The sequence below is a fragment of the Rissa tridactyla genome, chromosome 4, assembly GCF_028500815.1.
Source record: "Rissa tridactyla isolate bRisTri1 chromosome 4, bRisTri1.patW.cur.20221130, whole genome shotgun sequence".
NCBI classification, from domain to species: domain Eukaryota; kingdom Metazoa; phylum Chordata; class Aves; order Charadriiformes; family Laridae; genus Rissa; species Rissa tridactyla.
This window is the reverse complement of record NC_071469.1, coordinates 11,560,150-11,573,898: the sequence shown is the minus strand read 5'-3', so window position 1 is coordinate 11,573,898 and position 13,749 is coordinate 11,560,150. Positions and strand designations below refer to the sequence as shown.

Below are 13,749 nucleotides of genomic sequence, written 5' to 3'. Positions count from 1 at the left end.
AGACAATTAAAAGTATAGACAATGGAATGCTATGTTTCTTCTTTTAATACCCAGCCCTTCCTTGCTGTAACCATGTGTCCTGATAAGGTCACTGTGGGGCTATTTCTGAGAGAATGAAGTACTTAAACATATTCTTGGGATATGGGTCTGAGAGGAATTTTAGTGCATTAAGTTATCCAAATGAAGGTTTCCCTTTTTTTTTTTTTTTTTATTGTCAGTTTACGAGCTTGACACTTTGCTAATACCGCCTGAACGTAACTTTGACTGCAACAGAACTTCCCTCCATCGCACCAAGGCAGAATTCAGCTCACTGAAATGAGAAATGGACCATTTATCTTAATGCCCTTTCTTCAGACTCTGAAATCGCTTCTCAATTGTATTACTGAAGAATGAATAAATATTATTCTTTGTGTTTTTAGAGATAGGTTGGAGGGCTGAATTTCTCCCCGTGGATCACCCTTTGTCAGAGTATGAATTTGATGTTATTATTGGTGCAGATGGCCGCAGGAACACATTAGAAGGTAGGTGAATGTGTGCTTTTGGCTTTATTAATGGTCTTTAGCATATTTTAGAAGGCCTGAAAGTCAGAGGAGAACACAAAGCAACAGGCTACCTTTCAATCCACTGAAGTCTGTGTGAAAACTATTTTTTTTTTTTTATGTGGTATCTTCTGCTTTTATTATTAAGTTGTAGCTCAAAATAAAGACATTTACTGTCATTACTAATTTTCAGCACTGTGTATCTACATTGCCTACAAAGTGCATCATGATGCCATTGGGCTTGCTTCAAGGTTAAGTAATTATATGATGATTTAACTTTAAGGAGGCTGACAAGATACGTGTCAGGAATTGCAGTCTTTGCTATTGTGCTGTAAATTTGCACTACATGTTTGAACCAATGACCAAAACGTGACTGCCAGTTATTTAATGAAGGCATCAGAGGTATCGCTCTTTTATAGTGGTGATGTAACTTCGGAAGCAGTTACTTTGGAAATGATACCAAAAGATAATAAATAACGCTAAGGTGGGGGCGGGGAAATGCTTCTTGAACCTGAGTCACTGCTGAGAATTCAGACCACCTGAGCTGTCCTCCTTAGCAAGACACTTGCCAAGCTGCTCCTGTATCATATGAGCAAACCTGTTATTTAATTATATGTGTCCCTTATAGCTTTAATTATCTCCATGTAGTTTGAGTCCACTATTTCCTTTCTTTTATTAGCTTCGTAGTTTGTCTGCTTATTCTTATGTCTGCTGACTACAAGATGCTTACAGCTAATTCCTTATAATGCTCTATTAAAAATTTCCCCATGCTATTGTCCAGCTATCCCCCATAAAGGACTGTTTAAATAGTCAGATACCAGCAAAATGAAATTATTCGTACCTCAGCTGTAGACTTCATTGAGAAGTTAACTGTTATCATAGTACCAGGATTGAAGGGAATGTTTGGTGCACTGAAGATGAAGATTATGAACATACAGAAGCTGGTATTGTTATATTAAATCTATCCCAATGAAGTAATGAGAGCATATCAAGAAGCACAGAGACAAAAATTCAGAGCTGACTTATTTCTTCTTTGAAAATACGTGTATCCTCTGAAAAGTCATCTGCAATTGGCTAAAAAAGCTCTGAGGACCCTCTGTCCTACTTCACAATTTACTTACGGATAAGGGGAGTGTGCAGAGGGAAAAACTTAAGCGTGTGATTGCAAGATTGTGGTTTAGCGGGCTTCTTCTTTGAAAAGAGGAAGCTCGGATGGAGTGAGAGAGCAAGTAACTTTGCAGTCAGGCTTCCCTTGGAAATATAACAGTTAAGCCATTGAACATTTTTCAACCCCTAATATCTTTGGAAAACCTCATTAGCTGGTAGTGTGGGCACCTAAGCACTTTTATTGAGGTTTCTGTTTTTCAGATCTTTCCCTGCTGCTTTTGACTGCTGATCTCTTGCATGTTTTTTCATAAGCCGTTTACTACATATATAACGCAAATCTTATTTGCTATTTAGTCTGTTAAAAATGTTTCCCTCCATTAAATTTGATCTGCTCTATTTCCAATCTGTTTTTCTTTAGTCATCATTTGTCCTTAACTTCTTCCCATGTTCAACTTCTTCCCATAGTTCCACTCCAGACCTATATTTTTTTTTTTATGAGACTTTATCTTGAATGCAGTACGGCTCCAGTTTTACAGCTGGAAGTGGGGAGAAAATACTCTTTGCATTCAAGGGAATTTTGGAGGAATGATGGAATCTGCTGGTGGTGTGTTGTTTGAAGTGTGGGACTAAACGTAGGAAAGAGACCAGGCTGCCTTGAGCTGACCCTCCCTGAAAGTCCAATGTGAAGTTTCCAGTGTTTTTAATTCTTTTCTTTGCTTACCAGGTTTCAGGAGGAAGGAGTTTCGTGGAAAGCTGGCTATAGCTATCACTGCCAATTTTATAAACAGAAATACAACTGCAGAAGCCAAGGTAGAAGAAATCAGTGGTGTTGCATTCATCTTCAATCAAAAGTTCTTCCAGGACCTTAAAGAGGAAACGGGTGAGTGCATCCTCATTTTTTCCACAACCAAATACAAGAGGCAGTAGAGCAACTCTTTATGTGCCAGGCCACCTTCCTGTTCCTATTAACATCAATTTAAATATATTGTACAAAAAAACCAAGTGATAAAATGCTGTTGATGTCAGAATCTTGCAGATGGAGGTGTCCTTTTATGGTGCAGTGAGATTTATTTTTTTTAGCTTGGGCGTTGCCACATCATAGCTTGTTTTAATGTTTAAATTTTTGTCAACTGTAAAAATGTCTGCTATGTTGAACAAATTTAGAAGAGCACTTTCAGTGCCCAGAGTTTTCCCTTAAGACATGGTTTGTTTTGTTTGTATCTGTTCACATACTGAACAGCTTAAATCCTGTGAAAAAGGCTCTGCCCTTCTGGGAGGAGTTTATTCTTGCTTTTTGATGTGTAGATCTGATAAACTGAAAAGAACTAGACAGGAATCTGCCATAAATACTTGAAATATAAACTGTGAAATACATCTTTATGGAAAGGGGTTTCAGAATATTTGTATCCACTGTCAGTACAAACAATTCCATTCTTGATTTACAGCTGATGATATTATTATTATTATTGAAAACGAACCTTCTGATTAGACCCAATTGTTAAGGCTGTAGATAACTGGCTGTTCCATAAAAGGTTGCTAGATAACTTCAAATAATGCGAGACAAACTCTGTGGGATAAGGCCAGTCTCCTCCCTTGTTTTGTTTTTTGGCATCTTGTCCACTAATGCTTCATCCCAGCTGGCAAAGTGAATGTATCCCAAAAAGGAAACGCACCTGTGGGGATCGATGACGTGTTGTTGTAAATGACAAAGACAGTGCACTGTACTTGATAACAAATGTATTATCTCTTTTCAGGAATTGACTTGGAGAATATTGTTTACTATAAAGATAGCACTCATTATTTTGTGATGACAGCAAAAAAGCAGAGTCTTCTGGACAAAGGAGTGATTATTAATGTATGTAAAAATGCTGGCTAAAACCCTGTTTATTTACTTGGCACAGAATAAGTGTGAACGTCTGCATAAATATTTTTACATGTTACAGAGGGTGTTTATAGACTTACGAGATCACTCAATTAAAGCTCAGATCACTTAGATCTTACTCTGCCTTTATTGTTTGTTTGTTCTTCCCTCCAGTCAGCACAAAGTGTCTGTAGAGAACTGAAAACAATACTTCCTAAATTTGCCATGTCTGAAACGGGCTGAAATGGGAAATACATTGACTGACTCATCTTGGAAACACATGATGTGGTCTTCATGCCACAAAATTAAAACCTCATTTATTTAAAGGTGAACTTAGCACAGCTATGCCCAATTTTATCAGGCAAATAAGGAAGCATTAAAACCTATTGCAGGCTAAATTGCAAATTCTCCAAAGTGGGTGAAACATGACAGAAGGAGGCTATAAACATGATGGCCTGAACTTTCAAAGGTATTTGGGACTTTGAGGCCTTTTTCGTGGTTTTTTTGGTTTTGTTTTTGTTTTTGTTTTTTTTTTTTAATATTTTCTTCTTTTTCCTCCTGTAAGATGTAGGGGTTTATTTTCTTTTGTTACTAGAAAGTGTTTTGGCACCATTTAAATTTCTCTTCCTGGAAACCCAGGAGAGGTCAATTTTTCTTGCAAAGTAAGACAGTGCCAAAACAGTTGAGTATAATTTCCCCGAAGGAAGTACTTGTGGGGAGCTATAAGAAGCTATTCTGATGGGACTGCTTGGACCATGTAGCTCTGTGCCACAGTTTCCTGCTCTTTTGGAGGATGGGGGTGCTGGCTGTGCCTAACTGGAGGGGAGGAGAGGGGAAGGGTGGCAGCCCCCAGCAGTAGTGGGGTGGAGTGGGAGGTGGGCCCTGGGGTTGAGGGGCTGGTGTTTGTAGGTGTGGGCAGTCCCAGGGGATATGTGGGGAGTGTGGAGAAGAGGAGCAGCAGCTGTTGCCCGTCAGAGCTGTTTTCCTGAACTGCTCAGGTCTGGGGTGGGGGGGGAACAGTCTGTCTAAAACAACTGGGCTAATAGCGGTTCTGTGGTATCATCCCTGCGATTAGGGGTCTCATCCACGATTAACCTGTAAATAGAAACTGCCTTATTAATAGTCGCTGGCTTTAAGTAGGATGACCTGTAAAGGCAGGGTCCTTCACCGCACTGGCCAAAAAAAATACCACTGCACTGGCCCCCATACCAGCCCAAACCAGAACAACAGAAAAGGTTCTGCAGTCCAAGCTTGAATGTGTTGTTACTGAGATGCTGTATCAAACCTTCAGGCTGAGACCTGCATGTTATGTCATTGGTATTTCTGCTCTCGTGTGGTTTCAGATGTGGGGTGCACACACATGCAAAAAAGCATTGCAGCAATGATGATAACATCTTTTGATGGGAGGGAAGTAATGTTATGAAAGAATTGACACATAACCGAGGACATGGGAGGCACAATAATCTTCTATTGCAAATAAAGCTGCTTATTCAGTGTTGGCATAGAGAGTTCCTGTTTGGGGCAGTCCAGTAACCTATGTTTATGTGTTAACTTTTTGGAGGAGATGACAAATCTCATTTGGTTGTTTATGCTGAGAGATGCATGGTTGCCACTCTGATGTTCTGAGACTGCAATGCTCCAACCCAGAGAGGATGGCTGGAGTATCTAATCCTATGTGCTTCTCTCCTTGCAGGACTATATTGACACTGAGTTGCTCCTCTGTGGGGAAAATGTGAACCAGAGCAATTTGCTGTCCTACGCCAGAGAAGCTGCTGACTTTGCAACCAATTACCAACTGCCTTCCTTGGATTTCGCAATTAATCACTATGGGCAACCAGATGTAGCAATGTTTGATTTTACTTCCATGTATGCATCAGAAAATGCTGCACTAGTGAGAGAGAGGCACAGACATCAGCTCCTGGTGGCACTTGTTGGGGACAGTTTGCTTGAGGTATATCTTGGAATGTCTTCCAAGTAGTCATTTGTGCTTCCCTCTCTCCGCCCCCGCCCCCCACCTCACCCTTAATCCAGCCATTCAGTCTACCCTCCAAAACAAACTGCCTTCTCTTACGTGTCCTGAAAGAATGGTACCTTCTTTGGAATAGACTTTTTTTTTCTGTTCTCTTTTTTTATGCCATAGTCAATGTCATAACTAATGCTTGGCTGGCAGTCTCTGGCTGAGATCCTGTTTTGCTTCATGCAAGTTGTATTTCTGTCTGAAAACTGAGAGCTTTGTGTCCTCAGCTTGGGTGCATGGCATAATTTTCCTGACTTTCATCACGGAGAAAAACTTGGTCCTGATTTTTATTGCAGCTTCTTTGCCTTAATATGTTCTCTTTCTGAAGTGAAAAGTGTGTGTTGCAACTAATATTATTTATGTCAACTCATGCTGACAGTCTGAAGTGTTTGAAAAGATCAGTCCAAAGCAAAATTGGGAGATGAGAAGGCATCTTTTTTCGTTTTTTTTTCCTTGACTAATTCTTGAGTATTGAGTCTTTTTTTTTTTCTCAGCCTTTACCTTTTGAGGTTAAGAAATTTATTTTTAAATATAGAAGTTAAAAAAAGAAAAAGTGAAAGCAGTCTTTTTCATTACCTAAGACTTGGAGGAGAGAAATGTCTAAAAACTTCAAGAGTTGGCTATGTTGTATTTTAACTCTTTCTGGGCTACGTTTCTAAGGCAGGGTGAAACCCTAGACTCCAAATTCACATTGCAAGTTACTTGTGTAATAAGAGCTTAATAAATACAAGGAAGTAAAATGTAAATGCTTCTTACAGCCCTTCTGGCCGATGGGTACTGGATGTGCAAGAGGTTTCTTAGCTGCTTTTGATACAGCATGGATGGTGCGGAGCTGGGCTCAAGGAAAACCCCCATTAGAAATCCTTGCTGAGCGGTGAGTGCTGCTTTTATCTTCTCCGTCATTTCTAGTGTTTTAAAGAGTTGCAGTATTGGTAGAAGGCAGTGCAATTCAGAAAGCCAACAGGAGGAATATTCTGCTTCACTGCAGTGGCATTGGGTTGAAATTATCCATTCTTTTAGGTTACTGAACAATTTACAGTAGTAGCAGGACATTGCTCTGTAAGTTCCTGCACACTGATGCAGAGATCCAGCAATGTGCATGACATGGGTTTAAATCACAAATTTACTAATCACCAAGGACTAGAATTAAGTGTGATCCTTAAGGCAACAAACCAAAGGTATCTTGTGTCAGAAGACTAACCCTCCAACCATTTCAGCACCTTGGTTTTTTTAATGAAAAAAAAAAAATAATCCTGAAACAAGTCTAAATAAATACTTGAACAGCTTTCATAATTGGTACCTGTGATTTTCAACTCTGCATTTTAGCTTAGTAGCCCTGATGCCCTTTTTATTTAGGCTGATAAATGTATGCCAAAAGGGAATTGCTATCATGCTGCATCATAAGCTTCTCTATGTAATGTCTTTTTGACCAGAGCAAAAAATCTGCTGTTAAGTGCACCAGCGATCCTGGTGTTGCCATGGTCTGATGGTTGAAGTTGCAGGCTTGGGTCCGGATGGCAACTGCCCTGCTCCGCTACAGCTGCCCAGGCTGTTTCGGGGCAGATACATAACAGAAATAGTCATCGTTGTGGTAATGCAAGTAGAAGTATTACAACGTACAGTGCTTTGAGTTTTAAGATAGAAGCCTGTGGGATGACTCAAACACAGCATAGTCTCGCATGGAAAATTGAACAGCATAATAAAAAAGGCTGTGGTGGTTATAGGAATTGCAGAATGACGGGATTTAATGCTGTTATGTGGCAAAGAAGTTACTCCTTGGGTGGAGGTTAAAGCAAAACCAGATGACTGAATGATGTAACCTCCTTTTTTTTTTTTTTTCCTTCTTTTTTTTTTTCTTGCTTGCTTCCTGCCTCAGGAAAATACGGGCATAAGTTCTAAGAGTCTGTCTTTTTCTTGTCCTTTTTCTGTCTGGCATCCTTCTCCTGCTAAGCAGGGATGAGAAATGGGATAGATGCATTCTGCACTTAGTGCATAACGCTTGTCCTAGCAGAATGAAAACAAGGTGCAGGTAGCTGCAAAAAATAAAATACTCTCTATATAAGAAATATTTATTTTAATCAATATCTCTTGCATCTTTTTTCTCTATAAGAGAGAGCATTTATCGACTCTTGCCTCAGACTACCCCTGAAAATATTAACAAGAACTTCGACCAGTATACCATTGACCCAGGAACAAGATACCCGAACTTGAACTCAAGCTGTGTTCGACCTCACCAGGTCAGTACTTAAAAGGTTTGCTTGTGAAATCATGGTTCACTTTTTGTCTAGAAGAAATAGGGCTGCAAGTAATGCGTAAACAAAATCTTCAGGAGACTCCTTAATTTACAATCAGCTGTTGATATAGTTAACCTAGAAAGAAAACTCATTTTTTCTCTCCAAGCATTCCTAACATTATGCTGCTAATCACTTTTACTTGTAGGTGAGACAATTATATGTTACCAATGAGTTACAACAATGTCCTCTTGAAAGAGTGAGCTCCATTAGAAGATCAGTGAATCTCTCAAGACATGGTATGTGACATCTCATGTTTGCTGTGGCTTACTATTTGTAGCCTTCTGAACATACAAAAACTGATCAAAATGTTTGCTGTCCACTGTAACCGCAGAGTCAGATATTCGACCTAACAAGCTTTTGACCTGGTGCCAGAAACAGACAGAAGGGTACCGTAACGTTAATGTCACAGACCTGACTACCTCCTGGAAAAGCGGCCTTGCGTTGTGTGCAATTATCCATCGCTTCAGACCAGACCTCATGTAAGTGACATCTGTAGATCTTGTTGAGTGTAGGATAATATTAAGCATTTACCAAAGTATAGTGTAAGACCAACCAGAACAACAGTAGTACTCAGAGTCCCCTTCTGTTGATGGTTTTTGCAAAGAGTTGCACACCATTGCCAGATTTAGGGTATGAAGAGGGTGGAGTTGTTTTTGCTTTGTTTTTTCTTTATGTCCTTGCATGCCATTTAAAATGAAATATATATGCTTTCAAAGAGCTAGGAAGGTTTTAAACCTTATGACTTATGATCATGTTTGTGGGAGTCACATGGCTATTTAAAACAAAAATTGCAATGCTTGGAGAATGTGAGGGTTGCATTCCCAGGTCTCTGGAGACAGGTTTTTAGTGCACGTTTAAAACCACAGCCATAATGGCATTGTCATGAGTTACAGAAATACCTGGATAAGCCTTAAATGAGCCATCCTCAGTGTGTTGTAGTGGTTGCTGTGACAGTCACGTAGGGAAACGTTGGGCCATGGAGGTGCACAGGAGGTGATGGTTTTGCACAGCTCTTTGTCCAGAGGAGCGCAGTGCCCTTGCATGTGGGCTATGCAGCAAGGGCTGGCCCTTGAAAATTTACTGCTTTAGGGATTGAATATAAGCCAGCATTCTCCTTTTGACAGTGTTTCTGGGGTCCAACCCTACAAGACCTGACTTCTTATGTATGAACATTTTGTAGGGTTCCTCAGTTGGATGCAGGAGGGTGGATACGTAACAGGTGTCAGGAATTGGCTTGATGCAGTCTGTGGTGGGTTCACTCTTCTGTCTTCTCACCAGTCCCCAAAATGCATTCTCTTAGATGCATTCAGTGGATGCATTCTCTTGCCTTCCTACACAGACTTAGGAGTCACGAATGAATTATTGTCAGCCTCCCTTTATCATGGATAAATGAAAGAAATGATTGAGCTCTTTTATGAGGTGTGATAAGTTGTAAAAAATAGGAGCGATACCCAGGGTGCTTGTTTGTACGTCTTTGCCAGAGGAAGAGCTAAGATTGTAAGAGTAAGATATTTTTTTGCCTTGGGTTAGTTTAAAAAAAAAATGGGAATTATGGATGGTTTTGTGGATATGAGTGGGGGAGAGAGAGTACAGAAAGCAAAGTCATTTTTGCTGTCTGTGGAAAGCATCTTTTAAGCACTGCTCTCTCTAGAAAGCTGATAGATTTATCTTCCTGAGCTAACAGACCTCCTGCTGTTTAATTAACATTGTGTTCGGATCTTGTTGGCTTTTTTGTGTTAAATGGGAGTGCTGAAGGACTTGGACAGATGAAAGCTGGGCAGGCAAGAGAGGCAGCTGCCTATGGGCAGGGCTGGGGTGGAGGGCTGCCGGCAGCCCCCTGGCACCAGAAAAAATAGGCAGAGCGTGTGGGTGGGAGGGAGAGAAAGAGGAATTCTTCGGGGTTCCAAACCTCACATCCCTTATGAGGAGAAAGAAACTACCCTGCCTGGAGCTTTGTAATTTATTCACATGTTTATTTTAATCATGAATTTTGGAAGCCGTTCAAGGGATCAGAGTCCTAGAATAAGTCCCATAGAAAATGGATTAGAGAATGGATAACACAGTTCCAGATGTGTGATGTACTTATTTAGTGCACTGCTAAATCCAGTTATGACATAGACACATAGGTCATCATTCAAACTGTGTGTAACACCTTAAAAAGAAAGGTTATGCCTGTGCACATGTACGTGCACACATATAACATGTTTGTTTCATAAAATGCTAGCCTAAATTTACTCTTCCTGGCTCTGATGATTTATAGAACTAATTGAAACTAAAAAGTCAATTGCTAACAGGTGAAATCTGTAGTACTACAGCTGTATTTGGAGACAAAAAAAGGTTTCTTGGAACTTCTGAGGATGAATTGCATTTCTTCATAAATAAGGGAATCCTTTTTCATGGGACTACATCAAAATTCAGTTCAGTGAAATTGCTTTTAAATTACATTTCTGGCAAAGCCAGGATTTGTAATAATGGGATTTCTATGAGACTCTTACCTTTTGGCATTGTGTAGACTCCATAGCTTTGACCCAGTGAAATGCCTGTGCCCTCATTCATGCTGTTCTGCACCTCTCCAGCGGGCAAGGGAGCACCGTGTGCTTCCGAGGGGAGCAGAAAGCAACCACCGCTGACGCCAGTCTGTTGTCCCTGCAGTGACTTTGATGCTCTGAATGAAGAGGACGTTGTCAAAAACAACCAGCTGGCGTTTGATGTTGCTGAGCAGGAGTTTGGGATCCCCCCTGTGACCACGGGGAAGGAGGTGGGGTCGGCCGGGGAGCCTGACAAGCTCAGCATGGTCATGTACCTCTCGAAGTTTTATGAACTGTTCAGAGGCACACCTCTGCGGGCAGTAGGTAAGCCAAACCCAGTCTCCTCCTAATTCTTGCGAGTTTGGGGAGCAGGAGCACTTCATCCGGGCTGCTTACAAGCACTGCTCTTGAGCCGAGTTCTTTCCCGGCTGAGCTGTTCTGGCATGCGAGCATGCCTGCTTCTGTCTGCAATAGTTACCTTGTGCTTAAAAAAGGAAAGGGGGAAAAACTTGGTTGAAGACCAAGGTTTTGTGGGTCCTTGGTGGTTTCAGAGAACAGGAGCAGCTGGATAACTGCTGCTTGACATCATGAAGTTCATGTATCAGGTCATTAGAGTGATTCTCTGGTAAGGATGACTGCATATGGCATGTCCATTCCTGGGTGTTTCTCTTCCTTTTTTAAACTCACCCTACATTGTATGTATATACTTTTATTTGCCTGGGTTTCTTATATATAATTGCTACCAACATTCAACTAGAAAGTTCTGGCTTAGTTAGTACTTAAAAAAAAAAAAAAAAAAAAAAAAAAAAAAAAAATCTGAATAAGTATCCTAAGCAGTTGTTTTTTGAACAGATGCTGGTGACAAGCAAAATGGAGAAAATAATGATCTTTGTTCAGCAAAATCATCGAACTTCATCTTCAATAATTATATCAATTTAACTTTACCAAGAAAGCGAGTACCAAAGGTAAGTTGTGAAGGAAGACTTGCCCTATAAATCTTTCTCCTCTAAAAAGATGAAAATAAACTGTCAGGCTCAGAAATAAGGGGTCTGTATATACCCTACTATTAAAAGACCTGTAGAAGGAGATTTTTGAGCATATTAAGAAAGTAAAGCATTTCACAGTAAATAAAGCTAATACACACATGCACACTCAATCATGATGTATTTAAGGATAACTGAAGCAGTGTCAGTGTCAAATTCCCGAAGCATTAATAATAGTCCCAGTTAAACATTCTCCCTAAATGCAAAATTTCGAATCATAGTGAGAATTTGGGTGTACTTGGGGAGAATTCGTATCCATTGTCCTTGTCAATCTTCTTCAGTGTAGGTAAAAGGGAGAGGAGGAGGATGTTTTATCTGGTGTGTTTATAAGCTTTCAACTTGAAATATTTGAGATCTTGGCTCCATTATGTGTATTGTATTTTATGTTTTATTTTTGGAAATTTTTTCAAAAAGTTTTTTCAGGAGGTTTTGTGCAATGCTAGATGCTAAGCTTTTTATTTTGGGGGCTTTGGTTTTGTGGTGTGCGGTTTTTTGGGTTTTTTTGGGTTTTTTGGGGTTTTTTTTGAGATGTGGAACTCAGAATTTTTCTGGGCTATTTTTACCTTTAAGAAAAATAGACCTATATTTCTGGAATTAAATATACAGCCATAATATTATATAGCAGTTCAAATTATGGCTGGTATGCTAGATTAGTTATTGATTGAGACGGAGTGCTGTTTTTTAATGAAAGCAGTGATTTGAACAGTTTCTGGATGCTGCCAAGATTCTGGAGGGAAGCTTTCAAACCCTTGTAGGTGCATAAAGCCTGCAACGATGACAAGCGGTGGGCAGGTTGACTAGCAAGACTCTGAGGTAATGGTGTCTTAGTCATACAGATGTACTTTTGTCTCTCAGTCACTTATTAATGAAAACTTATTGACACACTCTCTTTATGTTCCTGTATGAAACACATCCATGCCCATACATGTTGCCATTAAAGACTCCAGGGCCTTGAAGGGTTATGGAGACCTGAGTTAATGCTGTCTGGCATAGGACTGTGGGCAGTGAGAGTATTGTCTGTGTGTTTCTGAATGGATTATAACTTCAAAAGTTTTATGTGATTTAATTTAAAAGTTTCTCTACTGAAATTATTCAGTAATAAACTGTTTCACCTTCTGCCTATTCATTAACTTGTTCCCCTTCTGAAAGGAGACCTTGAGGAGGGGCTTTGCTTTCACAGCCAAGCCTACCTTCATTTTAACTTCAATTTAAATGAGGAGTGTCTGCACAACCTGGCTCAGAGGCACCAGTGTCTCGAGTCCAGGTTAACCAGTGCAAGGTAGACAGCAGCATGTACTCCCCACCAAAATGAATGTAACTTCTGCATTTTCTGAAACACAGCTTACTGCAAAACTGTTCCAGGTTTCGAGTTTCCTGGGCCAGCCAGAAACTCTGTATCTACTATCATGATTCTCAAGCTCTATCTCTGTTTTTGATGGTTTTTTTCTTTTTTTTTTTTTTTCCTTTCTGTTTGAAACAGACCTCCTTAATGCTTAACTGTATTGCTTCATTTATACCTATGCAGAGACTCTAAATTTTTGTCTGGAAAAGTACAGGTTTCCTACTGCTTTTGGAATTCAACGTCCTTAATAAAAGTTCAGGTGTACATGTACGTACTGCATTTCTCAGTATTTTAACATACTGTTTTTTAAATTTGTTGCTATCTTATCTTCTCAGTTTTGATAGAAATGTGGTTGGGTTTTTTTTTTTTATTTTCTTTTTTTTTACCTGAAGAATTACTTCAGAATTTCCACGTTTCCTACACTGGCTTACGTCTTGAATGTTTTCCATCCACAAACACATTTTCAGAAACTGTGGACAGTCCATTGCCCAGTAACCTCATATATCCTTGTTAGGAAATAACTTTTCCCTGCCACCCACATATACACAAAACCAAGTGACATGTTTCCCGGCTAACTGAGCAGCAAGAAACCAAGTAGGCAAAATAAACATTGCTTTTTCTTGTGGGTGACTTCTTTAAAAGAAAAACCTTTTTCATGACCACAATGTTGTTGTTTTTCCATGAGTTATTTGCAGAGGTAAATAGACTTTTAGTAGTGGGGAGAGCTTTCCATTACTAAGCTGGACAGCCCTCTGACTAACCTCTCATCATGAAATAAGCCTTCTGTCATAACAGGAGGTATAGTTCTTGGCACTACATGAAAGCATGAGGTGATTTGCTTGACGGGCCCCTTTGGTTTCACACCACAGGGGCTCATTTGAAATAAGAAGTGGAAGTGATATTTTCCAAATCAGCTTGAGGAGCGGGACTGTCGAGACCTTGTTTTGTTGAGGCTTTGCAGCCCTGTCATGGATGGGGCGTGAAACTAAGCAAGAAACACAGTACTCGGGCTAGGACA

General features: G+C 40.0%; 1 protein-coding gene across 14 annotated transcripts in view; it reads left to right on the top strand.

The window, feature by feature from the left end:
- MICAL2 (microtubule associated monooxygenase, calponin and LIM domain containing 2) overlaps window positions 1-13,749 on the top strand; it is a 163,352-nt gene that overhangs the window by 75,206 nt on the left and 74,397 nt on the right. For all 14 annotated transcript variants that reach the window (XM_054199191.1, XM_054199195.1, XM_054199188.1 and 11 more), the window contains 10 exons: window positions 420-521; window positions 2,371-2,526; window positions 3,401-3,501; window positions 5,201-5,458; window positions 6,283-6,398; window positions 7,635-7,761; window positions 7,964-8,054; window positions 8,150-8,297; window positions 10,471-10,670; window positions 11,199-11,311. In XM_054199191.1, the coding sequence (XP_054055166.1) occupies window positions 420-521; window positions 2,371-2,526; window positions 3,401-3,501; window positions 5,201-5,458; window positions 6,283-6,398; window positions 7,635-7,761; window positions 7,964-8,054; window positions 8,150-8,297; window positions 10,471-10,670; window positions 11,199-11,311 (1,412 nt within the window). The remainder of the gene's footprint in view (window positions 1-419; window positions 522-2,370; window positions 2,527-3,400; window positions 3,502-5,200; window positions 5,459-6,282; window positions 6,399-7,634; window positions 7,762-7,963; window positions 8,055-8,149; window positions 8,298-10,470; window positions 10,671-11,198; window positions 11,312-13,749) is intronic.